This window comes from Silene latifolia, chromosome 4 (genome assembly GCF_048544455.1).
Source record: "Silene latifolia isolate original U9 population chromosome 4, ASM4854445v1, whole genome shotgun sequence".
Lineage (NCBI taxonomy): Eukaryota > Viridiplantae > Streptophyta > Magnoliopsida > Caryophyllales > Caryophyllaceae > Silene > Silene latifolia.
Window position 1 is genome coordinate 57,705,684 of NC_133529.1, and position 15,024 is coordinate 57,720,707.

General features: G+C 35.9%; 1 protein-coding gene across 1 annotated transcript; it reads left to right on the top strand.

Moving 5' to 3' along the window:
- Positions 1-11,421: 11,421 nt before the first annotated feature.
- On the top strand, positions 11,422-11,802 carry LOC141651541 (uncharacterized). The gene has a single exon (XM_074459248.1). It carries the CDS (start codon positions 11,422-11,424, stop codon positions 11,800-11,802), a length of 381 nt encoding a protein of 126 aa, XP_074315349.1.
- Positions 11,803-15,024: the final 3,222 nt, after the last annotated feature.

Genomic DNA, 15,024 nt, shown 5'->3' on the forward strand with positions numbered 1-15,024 from the left:
CGCAGATATTTATACGCCTCGTTTATCTCAGTAGGAGTATAACCTGCTTCCTCCAAAAGTGTATGGTCAACTACCTCTATTGACTTAGATGAAGAACCCTCGACATGAGAAACCGGCACAAAATCTTTCGCGTTTTCCATTATTTCATTTATTTCAGCGGTGTTATAAAATGCCCCACTATCAATTACTTGATCATTTGATGGCACATCATCATTCCCAAGACATTCAGTTACTGATGGCACATCATCATTCCCTAGGACAGAATTTTTAAGCTGACAAAGTACTTCGGATAATTTCATGCTAGCAATATTATCCTCATCATCAAACAAGATTTTTTTATCCACAGTCAACGCCTGAACAGAAGGTGCTTTAGCAACGGATTGTTTCATCCGTTCAGCAACATATTCAACTTCATCGCAGTAACGATGAAGCTCTTTGCATTGCCATAAATCTTGGGTTGACTGTGAAGGGACAAGGCCAGCTCCATCAATACAGCCAGTTGCTAGGTGTTTGATCCTCGATATTGCCTCGGCATACCATGAATGAAACACTACAGCATTCCTCTGAATCTTTAAATAAAGTTCATATACATCCTGAATAAAACAAGTACACGTCAAATTCTCATGCTACACATAAACATTAATTAATACAAACAACAATGAATTTCAAAAGCTATGATTTTAAAAGTTCTACTAAAGTTACAAAAACTATCCATTGGAGTTACACATATGAGGGGGTGAAGTTACAAAGTATATATTTTAAAGCAGTGTAACTGTATGATGATATTAAGTTACAAAAACTATAGATTGGAGTTACACACAATATGAAGTGAAGTTACAAAGTATATGATTTAAAGTATCTTGGACAGTTACAAATTCTCATGCTACACATAAACATTAATTAATACAAACAACAATGAATTTCAAAAGCTATGAGTAAATAGTATTAAGAATGTATCAAAAACTGCAATATTAAATTTTTCATAAAATCGCTAACAAAAATTTAATAAATAAAAAAAACAGGAAAACAGGACATACATCCAAAGCTTGAACTTTCAACTCCTGGTCATCCTCGACACCTTAAGGTAGTTCAATTTGAATAAACTTCTTGTCGGGCTTTGAGTTGGACGTAGATGGCAAAAGTAAATGGGACGTAGATGAAATCAGTAATGGAGGAACGCTGCTAACATTGGCTTGGCTGTTAGTGGTTGCATGAATGCAGCGCGGATACTTAACCAAAGACCATGTTTGACGACCCAAACCCCCGTCCGACACCTCACCGGATATCCTACTCCTTAATCTCTCCTTGTCCTAATACTTGATAAGTGGAAGGTCATGCGTGCAAGTCTCACCGCGGTAATCAAACCGCTGAAAGTAGGTAATCATCAAAAAGGGAATACAACCAAGCAAGTGCGACTGTTTTTTTTTTTTAACATCTTCGCCGGCAGTAACAATGCTTTTTAAAACATAAGAACACCAGTCCAAAGAAGGGATGGCGCTTACATCTTCTACGGCCCTCAAAAGCTTGAAATCAACGCCGTTATTTATCGTGGGGGCAAGAAAAGAAGACATGCAAAATAAGACAAAGAATCGACAAAAGTCATCTCCGCCTTCTGTGTCTGCCACAATTGCATCTTTTAACTTTCCGATAGGAATGTAGCCATTAGGGGTTTTAATACCAAACCTTTTCCTCCATCGTTCTTTCAATGACACATTTTCAAGGCTGGCAGAGTCTTTTTGCGGTCCAGTAGGGACAAGTTTGATGGCATTGGGACCATGTGGTATAAGGAAACAGTCATGAACGTCGTATTTGTTCACCATGAAGTGTTTGGACTTAGGTGCCCTAAACACATATGAGCAATCATTATAACAGTTAAGAAATAAATGTACATGTTCAAGCGGGAAATGCTTAAGCTTCAACTCAAGCATGCCGCCAAACCCAATCTTCCTAACGGCCGATATCTGACAATCTTTCAACTTAGGTATAATTTCAAATAACCTCTTTCCACGACATTTGACACTAATTTGAGGCGTAGGAGCAACCACCTCTTCAATTTCTTCAGCTTCTTAATCACACATCTAAATAAAAGAAGAATTGAACAATTTTTAAATGACTACACATGCAACATATAAATGACTAGAAGTTACAAACTCAATGAGCTAGAGTTACACATTGAAAAGGAGAAAGTTATACAATAAACGCACTAAAAAAATAAATGTAAACGAAACAGTTTGCATAAATGATATTTTAAGAAAGGACTTGAAATTAGACGGTTACAATAAACTGAATGAACAGAAGATGAACAAAAACTAAATCAAAAATGATTAACTAAATCAAACATTAACAGCCGAAGAATACAAACATTAACTAAATCAAAAACTAAAAATCAATCAACAAAGTGATCTACAACATAAACACAATATGAAAAACGGCGAGGAAGATGAACAGAAGATAAACAGTATAAACAAAAATGTAAAACAATATAAACAAAAATGGGTAATTGGAACAAAAAACGAGAAAATTGGTAAACAAAAACGCAAGATGAACAAAATCGTCAAAAATAATGGTTAACATAGACAATGATAATTGAAATGGTAATTGGAACAAGAATGGGTAAGTAAAATAACAAAAAAAATACATGCAAATTGAAGTAATAGTTGATAATGGTATGAAAGTGATGAAGAAGATGAACGAGATGAAGGAGATGAAGATTACTTGATCAGATAAATGAAGAAAATGAAGGACCTTCCAATTTTTTGACGGTGCAGAAGGTTGAGAATGAGCAGACGGTTGAGTAGAAGACGAAGCACCAGCAATTTGTTTTTTTTGAATGAATGAGTTGGGAGTTGTGAATTGGAAGTTGTGAAAGAGAGAGGGAGGGAAACGTACATAGGGACTCAAAATTTGCAATGATGAGGCAGTTGGTTAGAAAAGGTAAGTGGGAGAATGTGTTTTTTTTTATTAAATCTTAGCCATCCATTATCTTAGATCCAATGGTTTATATTAGGACTCAAAGACTCAACTTATAAACAAGGACTTATAGGATCCTATATATATATATATATATATATATATATATATCGTGTTTTGGACCGTGTCGATTATAATTATCGTTAGTTCACTAATATAGTTCACATAAAAGTGATAGATAATAAATCGACAAGACCTCTCACATATTTAAAATTGAGATTAGCCTTTCCAAATAGTAGGATCCATGAATCCCTTTGACATTTGGAGTAAATTCGGTTTCCCGGGGTACTTTCATTTTTCATTGGGTAAGTGGGGTAATAAAACGTTATTACACGCGAAATTTGGTTGGACTCAACGGGATATAAAGACTAGTCGTATGTTCCGGGGCTAGAGATGAAATTTATATAATTCATCGACCGAGAGTTCTAAGGTAGAATCAATTAAAGAGTTAATTCACTAAATTTATGAAAGTATGGGATGTATCGGTTTCCCGTGCCCATGTTTGTGTAAAGATGGATCTCGGAATCATTTATATAATTGGGTGGAGGTCATTATATAAATGCTAAAACATGCTAAAATGTTTTCATATATTAACGACGAATGTTTCTTTTCCCACTATTTCGTTGTTTTATGTTGTTCTTTATCATTACTCCTATTAATATACGATATCATTTCGATTTTAACTTATGTCTCCATTAAACCACTATTGCCAAAGACAAATAGAATCTCTTTCTAAATCCTCATATGAACCGTTTAAATAGGGCATGGACTAGTTCCATAAGAATCGTTCTATTCCAATAGAACTCCATAGGAGTTGTCCTATGTCATATAAGATTACCATCTTAAATTCCTAACATGCCTATGTATGATTTCTTGTGAAGAGGTATGAATAGAAGTAATGATTAGTCAAAATATGTTTTGATAATATCATCTATGCGTCCACGGTTCAAAAGTCTTTTTGCTCAAACTAAACACTTGTTATCAAGCTCTTAAATTATTAAGAACATGACAATGTTAAATTGGTAAATTGATTTGTTGGAAATTTTGATTAACCAAATACCACAATAGAGTTAACCCTTGTGAAGGATTAACTAGGAATTTATATGATGATAAGTCTTCATCAAGTAGGAATTCTTGAAGTCAGTGGGAGCAATAAGAAGTAAGTACCTATCTTAATTGTTAAGGATAGAACTAGGCTCGAAAGAGAAAGTGTTAGACACTAAAACAGAGACAAACCCCAAATAAGTAAAGATCTAGGAAGTTGGCCGTGTGACTCCAAACATATTCCTTCCTGAATATCTATGACATTGACATTGCATTCTTGCCAATTACCACATCATGAGTATTTGATACAAATTTGTGAATCATGTTAGAAATTGCAACATTTCATAATTATGAAATATGGCAAAAGGATGCAAAACCACCTTTCTAAATGGGTATTTAGAGGAGGATTTGTTCATAACACAATCCGAGGGTTTTGTAAATCCTTAGAATCCTAACATTGAATAATCGTATGATGACTAGCAAGAATAAGTTCAGAAATTTGCATGAATGGAACTAGGGTAGTTGCCATTTCATCCATGAACATATGAATGTTGTAGCGTACTCATTTTAGTTTTGTATTTAGAAATGTACCTCAATAATTGTTATGATGTACACCAACTCTAAATAAGAATATAATTCAAGTTTTTGTATAAAACGCAAAGGGTTTCTCAATTATGCAACTAAAACAAGCGTTGTGCCCTAACATACCACGATTATGTTTATGGTGAGACCATACAAATCAAGGTAATTATATTCAAACTAGAAATAAAATGTCATATATATACAAGACTCGAGTTGGTGATCCCAAATTATTTTTCATTTGTCGATTGAAAATCGCATTAAAACTAGTTTTGACTAGTATCCCACACCATTTGATTGCGAATTTCATGAAATGTGCGAATCTTTTATTCAAAGCAAGATGATTCGTGACTTTTCTTGAAAAGTAAAGCGAATAGAATAAGTTATTCACCTAATTACACGTCAATGTGTATGGTCGAATATATTTTCAATCTGAGAAGGTCATTATTACTTCTTCTCTTTTACCGACGAACTAGGTAGATACTTGGTATCCGCTTAATGAGGTAAGAAGAGAAATTCTTTGAATAAGTTCAATGAATTCTTCTTATGAAGTATAAAAACCAAAGTATTAGTACTTTGTTTAGGATGAGAACCATGAAGTAATGACTTTATTTTACACTAAATAAAGAGTGATATGGTATCACAAGTTCACTTTCATTACGATATGATTGAATCTTTACAATATAGTTAGAGGTAGTTTCTGTTATAAAATTTGTTTGGCATTTAAATTTTTCCACTCAAACAAAACATGGTTAAAGAAATCATCTACTTTTCATATGAGATATGGTTAGACATGGTACCTAAATTGTAGCTTATTTCGATAGTAAACATGTGCTCTTTCTTCCTACATGATCACGAGAACAAAGGGTTTGTGACTCGTGATGATGTCTATTAAAGAAAAGAGGATTATTTCTTAAAGACAGAGTGGGAGAAAATGTTCAAGAGCCACAAACTGAGAATAAGACGTAGGAAGATGTTCTTTCTTGGTCAAAATCAGTAATTATTTCTTCGAAACCTAAAGTGGACAGGAGTCATGTTATTTTTGAAAGTAACAAATCTGTAACTTATTAAGATGCTTTATCTAGTTTCAACTCCGCATAAGTCCGAATTGAGCATAAACATTAAGATGTTTATGTGACTTGGTTGATTGGAGGTAAGAGGTTTACACCAATTGCAACGCTTTGTTAAATTCGGATTTCATAATATTATTTAACTGTTGGATTTTAAAATCATCTTGCATGAGTTTTGTAAATCGCAACTATCCTAAGGTAGGATACAAACTTAAGAAGAAGTCTTAAGTAGAAGTTAAGGAGTTGAATTGTATGTTTTGATTATGTGATAAACTTTTCTCGAATTGTCGAGTAGTTTTGTTTATACATGAAGTTTAGTGGGAGTAGGGTGGTATTATTAGTATAATACATCTCTAAAGTATCCAGACCTATAAAGATAGTTCTAAGAGAATATTAGCGTTAAATGAATATTCTTATATTGATAAGAGTCTAGACAAGTTCAAGGGTGTTGAACATGTAGAAATTAAATCCACATGCTTCCGCTGCGGGATCAATTCATTACGCTAAGATGTATTACCATTCTTAAACCTCGTATACTAGGAGTATGACGAGATGTTACAAATCGAATATTTAAGAGAAGTCTCTACATAGCCACATAGTTCATTAGTTAGTAATGAGGAAGTACTAAAGACATGAAGCTAAGCATTTAGAAAATAAATGGATTTATGTGCAAGGAGTTACACAAAAACCATATTCTAACACACAAAGATAATTAGAGGACCATCTTGGCTATATTATTTAAGGAGGAAATCTGCTAGAAACGTCCTAGGCAGCTGAACAATGAGATATACACAACGGAAATTGAGTACACTTGCAATAACGAGATATGCAAGAAGGAAGGGATGAAATTAGGATTCGGTTTAGTGAATTGGAGTAACTATGGTCGTTCATTCCAATAACCGAAGGTCCTATCCCTACACAGTGTGAGGACAGTGAAAGTTATTCAAGGCTTGAGAGCCTATGTCCAGATTTGATCTAGACACGTACTCAAAGAAATTCTTATAATATAAGATTATACACAAGAATGGGAAATAGTATATAGTAAGGTTAGGAAAAGTGCAAAGTATTGCTAAAACTTGCTAACCAAGGCCTTTTCATAGGCTAAGCATGATAAGTCATGTCATTTCAATTGAGTTGATATGTATTGTTTTATACAATATTAAGTATGGATTATAGATTATGTAGTAATTGATATTGTATCAATTTTACATATGTGATAATATATTCGTCGTTAGAGTTTAATTACGAACTCTTTTTATTACTTTGTTATATCCAAATAGGTTGTTGAGACAATATTGAACCCTATTAAAGTGAACTGGATTAACATAGTATTGGCCCCTAGTTTACTTATATGAGGTGACGTCTCCAAGTGACTAGAGTGTGATGCGATTGATGGCAAGTTCAAGTGCCATAGAGTCATAAGAGATGACTAGTCGATCACATAGGCAGACTGTATGAGACACTCTGTCGGCCAGTGACCGCTTATAGAGTTCTGGTAATTCATATAGCCTGGTCGTGGCGAGAGCTACTATAATATTCTTTTGATTCAATTCTTTGACTAGAGACTGTTCATCCAAGTTGGCACAGTTTCTGAGTGACTTTAAATTATGCTCTACGACTTTCGTAAATGAGGTTAAATGGGCATCTTTTGGGTCATGATGAGCTGTGGCTAGACAAAGGGAATAGTGCGATAGGAATTGTCCACCCCCTTGTCAGGGTTATTTGAAATCTCAAGGCCACTCGAGGAGTACTGAACTGGAAATGCGTGGCCACACTCGAAAAGTATCTACGGTAGATACTTCCGGTCAAACAGTTACTCTCCAGATCGAGGAAACCACTCTAGATATGATCAAATGCAAATACGACCTACAAGACACCTTGCATTGAGTGGGAGATTGTAATAGGACAAGAGAATTGGTGACGCACACTTGCCTCGGACAAGTGGGAGATTGTTGGAGTATGGGTCCTCAACAATAGTGCGATCACATAATTAAATCTCATGATACGAATACATGAAGGGATGATTCATTTTTATACGTCAACTAATCAATATTAATCGGTAATTATTGGCTGACTAGAGTTTGACATTATTGTCGTTTGACGGTGGTGATCAGTTGATCCCTTAAGGTCACACCTAAAGGACGATTCCCTTAATAGATAAATTAATTAATTGTATGTTGTTACAAATTAATTAATTCCTTAAAATTGAAAAATTTACATATGTGAGTAAGAATATGAATCTTATTGTAATTCGATTAAATGAGATTCGTTTTAGTAAATAAAATGTTATATTACTAAAACTTTGTTTATGAAACAATTAAATTAAGAATGATTGGTTATTATAATTACAATATGTTGTTTAATTATATTAACATGAACTATTTTATTTACTTGTGATTATGAATTACTAGTCAATCGTTATATATAATTAAATTAATATATGTAATGATATTTAATTGTTAAATATGCATTAACATGATTAATAACATGTTACATGTTACATGTTACACATTATATGACATAGTGACAATTGACAAAAATAAAATGGATTCCATATTACCTATGTGGACCGATTTTTAGAGGGTGTTTAGGGTGAAATGGTTAAATTGTTTTAATTATAGAAAATACCATGATTACCATTTAACCTAATCTACACTCTAGTTTGTTTTGAGAAGAAAAAAATTGAAAAAGTGAAAGGGTATGCATTGGCTACCCAGTCCCCAAGCCATTCCTTTCCACCGGTTTTTCCACCCTCCACTACAAGAATAATAATTGTTCTTATTCTCATCATTCATTCATATATTTTCATATATTTTCACTTCTCTCACTATATCTCTAAAATAAGTTTAGAATAAATATTGTTCAAAAATCTTATGTTCATTTAAGATTACTATAGTAGTAATGAAATAATATTAAGATTAAATTTAAGGTTTCTAATTAATATATCTAGTTAATATATTATTAGAATTAAGGGGTAGTCTTGGTGCCATCAAGAGGAGAATCTCTACTATTGGGGTTTTGGAGGATCATCCATAAACTTGTAGCTCAAGAACAAGTGTGGGAAGGAGTCCTCACTTGTGCCCTAAAACCGTTTTATTAATGTAAAAAACTTTGTTCTTACTTCTCTATTTTATATTTTGTTATGCATGCACTAGATCAACATCTATTTTAATGAGTAATTTAGATCAATAATTAAAAGAGTTTAATTAGAGGGTTATTGAATCCTTTCAAATACTTTTGTTACTTTAGTTGTAGTTTGGTTTTAGAACAGTTGTACTTTACTTTACAGTTGGTTTTGATGTAATCACTTTAAACTTTATGCTTAAACTATGTTTCTTGATGGTCACTTTTGATTACTATGCCTCGGGTAACCGAGATGGTAGCACTTCCATGCATTAGGTGGTCTTGGTAAGGCACCTTGGTGTATGGGGGTGTTACAGATCAACTAGCAATAAGTCTTGCAAAATTGATCAACATTGAACGATATATAGGCCTAGATCGGTCAAATATCACTTTTATTTTTTTCTTTTAAAAAAATCAAAACCACATAAAATAATACCGAGAGATTTAAGAGTTTAATCAACAGTCCCTAAGACTGTTGCTTCGACCAATGTCGTGCAACATTCGTGTTAAACAGTCTGACCGACTGTTCCATCTCACAGTTTTGACAGTTTTCCGTTATGAGTTCTACAAGTTTATATTTATTGCTTCCACTACCGCGAAGGTTGATTAATTTTCGTATCATAAGTGGCATCAGAGTTTCGGCTCTTGATTTCCATAAATTGAGACGGTCCTATGGGGACAATCGAGATAAGATTCTACAGCAATATATTCTTTCATGAAGAAATTCAGATGGAAGGTAATTCGTTCTTAAATCTGGATTTACCCCGTCTTTGATAATTATGATGAACCGTTAGTGTATAGCGGTGAAAATCATTCTGAATTCGACATCGATTCTTCCATGATTTCAATCGTCCTTCTATATTTGACGATTGTAGGGAAGAGGACACGGTTGATACATCTGCAAGGGAATCGTTTTGCTCACTTGGTTTGGGTCACAAGTTTAATATAGGTGTAGCAAAACTGAACAGAAATAAAAACGCAATTGGTTCTCTGAAGTTTACAGATTCGCCGAGTTCATATTTGGTCGAATTTCAAAAATCATCTTGTCTAATTTGTTTGTTCGGCAGCATGGTTCATTGTAAACGATTGGGACTTGTGCACGGAGGGATGAGGGGTGGAAGGCACAAGCAGTTATGGTACAAGGGGATGCTGAAATTAACAGGAACAAACGAGATGAGTCTTGGCATCGAAGGTGTGTTCGTTTTTTTATCATGGCGGTTTAAAACTACATGAATTGGGGACAATTCCTTTCGAAGAAGGAGGGATGATCCAAAAATAATAAGCCTAAGTGATCAATGTCGAAGTAATGTCGAAGCTGCTAATGGGAAGCGTGAATGTCAAAGTAAAAGATGCAGGACGTGGCAGTCAAAAGAAACAGTGTCCACGACTGTTACAGTGAAAGCGTCAGGAAACAGTCACAGCAACTGTTGCACTCGGTTACTTGGGGTTGTTTTCAGTTATGGCACGAGATATTGATACAGCTTGAAATGAAATAAAATAACGCCTTATTTATTATTCTTAGGATATTATTATTTTAGACTAAGCTGTGTTCACATTGTTATTTCCTTCCTTAGTTTATGTTAGCTTATTAGGCAAGAATAAGATCTTTTTAAAAGATCAAAATATTACCCTAGGCGAGAAAGTTGTTGTACTTTATAAAATTGAATATTGAATAAGAAAACAAACAGAATTGTTGTTGCCATTGTGCTATTCGGATCGACGCGTTTCGTTCCAACCCTAGTCTTGTTTGACGTGTTTTAAAACATTAATTCGATCAACTAGCAATAGGTCTTGCGTATTGATCACCATTGAACGATCTATAGATCTAGATTGGTCAAATATCCCTTTTATTTCTTTCGTTTAAAAAAATCAAAACCACATAAAATAATACCGAAAGATTTAAGAGTTTAATCAACAGTCTGTAAGGCTGTTGCTTCAACCAATTTTGTGCAACATTCGTGATCAACAGTCTGATCTACTATTCTATCTCACGGTTTTGACAGTTTTCCGCTGTGAGTTCTACGAGTTTATATTTACGGAAAATTCACGTGGTACCCTCGAACTTTGCCATTTTGCACGTGGTACCTAACTTTTTAAGTTTGTGTACATAATACCCTCCATGTTTAATTTTCATGCACAACACACCCTTTTGTCGCTATAAAAAAACGCAATTATTCATAACTCCTAGACCGGAATTCAGAACGGGCCAATCTTTTTTCCTAAAATGATTATCTCGTCATAATCTACGATCTGAGAAAAACAAAATTGCCTACTGGCATATTTATTTCTTCCAGTACCGCGGAGGTTGATTAATATTCGTATCAGTCCAATCAACGAAAGTGCATAGTACATCTCAATCAAGTCCCATACTATTGGAGAATATTGTGTAAATATATCCTAACCATATTTAGTTGTATGTATATCTTGTATCCTTTTTTGTAGGCTAAGTCTTAGGCAAGTAAATCTTCTCTTTGTGTATAAGTAGAATAGTCTGTAACTATTTCTATTCATTCAATAATACGTTCTCAATTTTTCTGTTTGTTTTCGCTCCTTCTCGTCTTCATGGCATCAGAGCATTGATCCTGGATCTTTGCTATTTTCCTTTATTTCTCAAAAAACAACTCTTCTTTAGGAGATGCCGAGCGAATCCAAACCAGAGCACATACCCCCTTCTTCACCTCTATATTTACACCCAAGTGAAAGCCCTAACCTATCTCTATCACAAATTATTTTCGATGGAGATAATTATCAATTATGGGCAGATGCGGTGCGAAACGGTCTCGATGCTAAGAATAAATTAACTTTCATCGAGGGTACCGTGAAGAGGCCAGTCGTGGAGGAAGGTGCACAAGAGATCATGGAGGCCGTTGCTTGGCGACAATGCAATGCCATGATTAAGGCATGGTTGAGAAATTCCATTGATCCAAAACTCCATCCAAGCATAGTTTTTTCTGAAACCGTTGTTGAAATATGGAAGGAACTACGTGATCGATATTCCACCGGGAATGATCCTTGAGTTCATCAACTCAAGGTAGATTTAAATGAGTGCAAGCAAGGGAAAAATCAATCCGTAGTCGAATATTATACACAACTAAAGGCTATTTAGGATGAACTCGGAAACTACACGAAGATACCAAAGTGTACTTGTGGAGCGGCTGCTGCAATTGCTAAAGATCGAGAGGACGAGAAGGTACACCAGTTTTTGATGGGGCTCGGCACTACTCTTTATGGACATGTTAGGTCCAATTTGTTGATGGAAGATGAAATTGCTTCCTTGAGTAAGGTATATGCCCTAGTTCTACGTGAAGAACGCCATCGAATGGTGACTAAAATTAAAGAGGAGACCACGTAAGCGACCATGACAGCACAAGTAACTGGTAGCAATGCTCGGGTTTCTAATTCGAGTAAGGATGAAGACACAGCGAGCATTATTCGTTGCACTTTTTGCGATAAATTATGGCATACTGAAGACAAGTGTTGGGAAAAACTTCGCATCTCCGGACGAGGAAGAGGTCGTGGCAGAGGCCGTGGAAGAGGCGGCAGAGGCAGAGGCAGAGGCGGATTGAACCAACACGCCAACGCTACAACCACGACCAATGACGATGGGAAGCAGGGGTTCACACAGGATTAGATGGCTCAGTTGCGGTCACTTTTAAGTGGAAAAAGTGAAGGTACTTCATCGAAATCAGGTATGAGTAAAGATAGTCATGGCCATTGGTTACTTGATAGTGGATGCTCGCATCATATGACATGTAGACGAGATTTGCTAGAGGATATTTGGCATGGTGTGAAGTCGACCGTAAGTCTTCCTGATGGGTCACAAATTGTGACGGAAGAACATGGGAAAGTAACATTAAGCGACAATTTTATACTGAAAGACGTTCTTTATCTGCCAACTTTAACTTGCGATTTAATTTCAATACAACACTTAATTACAGAAAATAATTGTGTGGTAACTTTTTATAACGATCATTGTGTTATACAGGACCAATCTACGAGGATGAAGATTGGGAGAGGTGAGCACAATGATGGGGTCTATTATTTCAAGGGTGAGCGAAGAAACATGGCGGCATAAGCGAGCGTTGGTGGTGCAAATTCGAGCTTGTGGCACAAGAGCCTTGGACACCCATCTAGCAGTATTTTACCGCTTTTCTCTGATTTAGTTGGTTTTAATATGTCTTGGAATTCTAGCAATATTTGTGACGCGTGTTGTCGGGCCAAAAAAACTCGTTATGTTTTTAAATTAAATAATAAGAGGAGTGTAGATTTATTTGCTCTTATACATTGTGACATTTGGGGTCCGTATCACACCAAAAGTTTGTCGGGAGCACAATACTTTCTTACTATTGTTGATGATAAAAGTAGGTTTGTTTGGGTAAAATTGATGCGTGACAAGGGAGAGGCAAGTGATCTCCTAATGAATTTTTGCAAAATGACCAAGACACAATTTAGTAAAGACGTTAAGGTAGTTCAAAGTGATAATGGGACGAAATTTTTGTCAAACAATATGAAAGCCTTTTATAATGAACATGGTATGCTCTTCCAAACTAGCCAAGTTGACACCCCACAACAAAATGGTAGGGTGGAACGAAAGCATAGGCACATTTTAGAGAAAGATAGAGCACTTCGTCTTCAGGGAAATTTGCCCATTGAAATTTGGGGTGAATGTGTTTTAACTGCTGCGTATTTGATAAATAGAACACCTACTCGTATTCTTGATGGGCTAACTCCCTTCGAAGTGTTGTATGGGAAACGACCATGTTTTGACAATATTCGGGTTTTCGGAAGCATTTGCTATGCCCATAATAAAGATAGGCCGAAAGATAAATTTAATGAAAGAGGTAAAAGGTGCATTTTCGTAGGATACCCTAGTAGCAAGAAAGGGTGGAGAGTGTATGACTTGACGAAAAGGCAAATTTTCGAGTCAAGGGATGTCATTTTTTATGAACACATTTTTCATTTTGCAAATGAGAAAACCACGAAAGGATCACTTGACAGTCATACGCAAGAAACACCAATATTTGTGGATGAGTTGGTTGAAGACACTTCTGATGATGCTAGTAATATTCAGCAAGAGACACAAAATGAGAATGAAAATACCAATGATAACACAAGTGCTGAACACGGGTCTCAAACTGATGCAAATGGCGCAATCGACACGACAGAATCAGACCATGGTGCTGCTGGTACTGTACCCGAGGCAGAGGGAAGAGGTGCGCGCCAAAAATGTAATCTGTATTGGAAGAAAGATTACTACTGTAAATCCACACGCCTCATAGACCCCACTGTCGCTGCTCACTCACCTCGATCGACATCCACAAAGAGAGGTACTCGTTATCCTTTGGTCAATTATGTTACTACCAATTATTTTTCTGCTAATTACAGGAGTTTTTTTACGAAAGTGGATGCAATACGAGAACCGCGAAGTTATAATGAGGCATCCAAAGTTAGAGAATGGCAGGAAGCTATGGGGAAAGAATTTGATGCACTTGAAGCTAATGGGACATGGCAAATTGTCGACCTCCCAAAGGGTAAGAAACCGATCGGATGTCGATGGGTTTACAAAGTGAAGCTTAAGGCGGACGGGTCCATTGAAAGATACAAAGCCAGACTCGTTGCGCAAGGATACACGCAGGTTGAGGGTATCGATTACCATGAGACTTTTGCACCCGTTGCAAAAATGACGAGTGTGCGTTGCTTGCTTGTTGTAGCTGTTTCGAAGGGGTGGTCTATCACGCAATTAGATGTAAACAATCCTTTCCTTCACGGAGATTTGGAGGAGGAAGTTTACATGCGGTTGCCACCGGGTTTCGAGAGAGGAAGATCAACTAAAGTTTGTAAGCTAAAGAAATCTTTATATGGGCTCAAACAAGCATCGCGGAATTGGTTCGCTAAATTGACCAACTCGTTGACAAGGTATGGTTTCATTCAATCCTTAGCGGATTACTCGTTATTCACTTACAACAAAGACGGCGTTTTCATAGGAGTTCTAATTTACGTCGATGACATGATAATTGTGAGTGATAGTGAAGAAGCTAGCACACGTCTCAAGGACTTTCTTAACAAGAGTTTCGGTATCAAGGACCTTGGTCGACTAAAGTTCTTCCTCGGAATTGAGGTAGCAAGTAGTTCGAAAGGTCTCTTTCTTAGCCAAAGGAAATATGCTCTAGAAATTATAAAGGAAGCGGGATTAGAAGGAGCTAAGCCAACCGAATTACCAATGCAGCCGAACCATTCT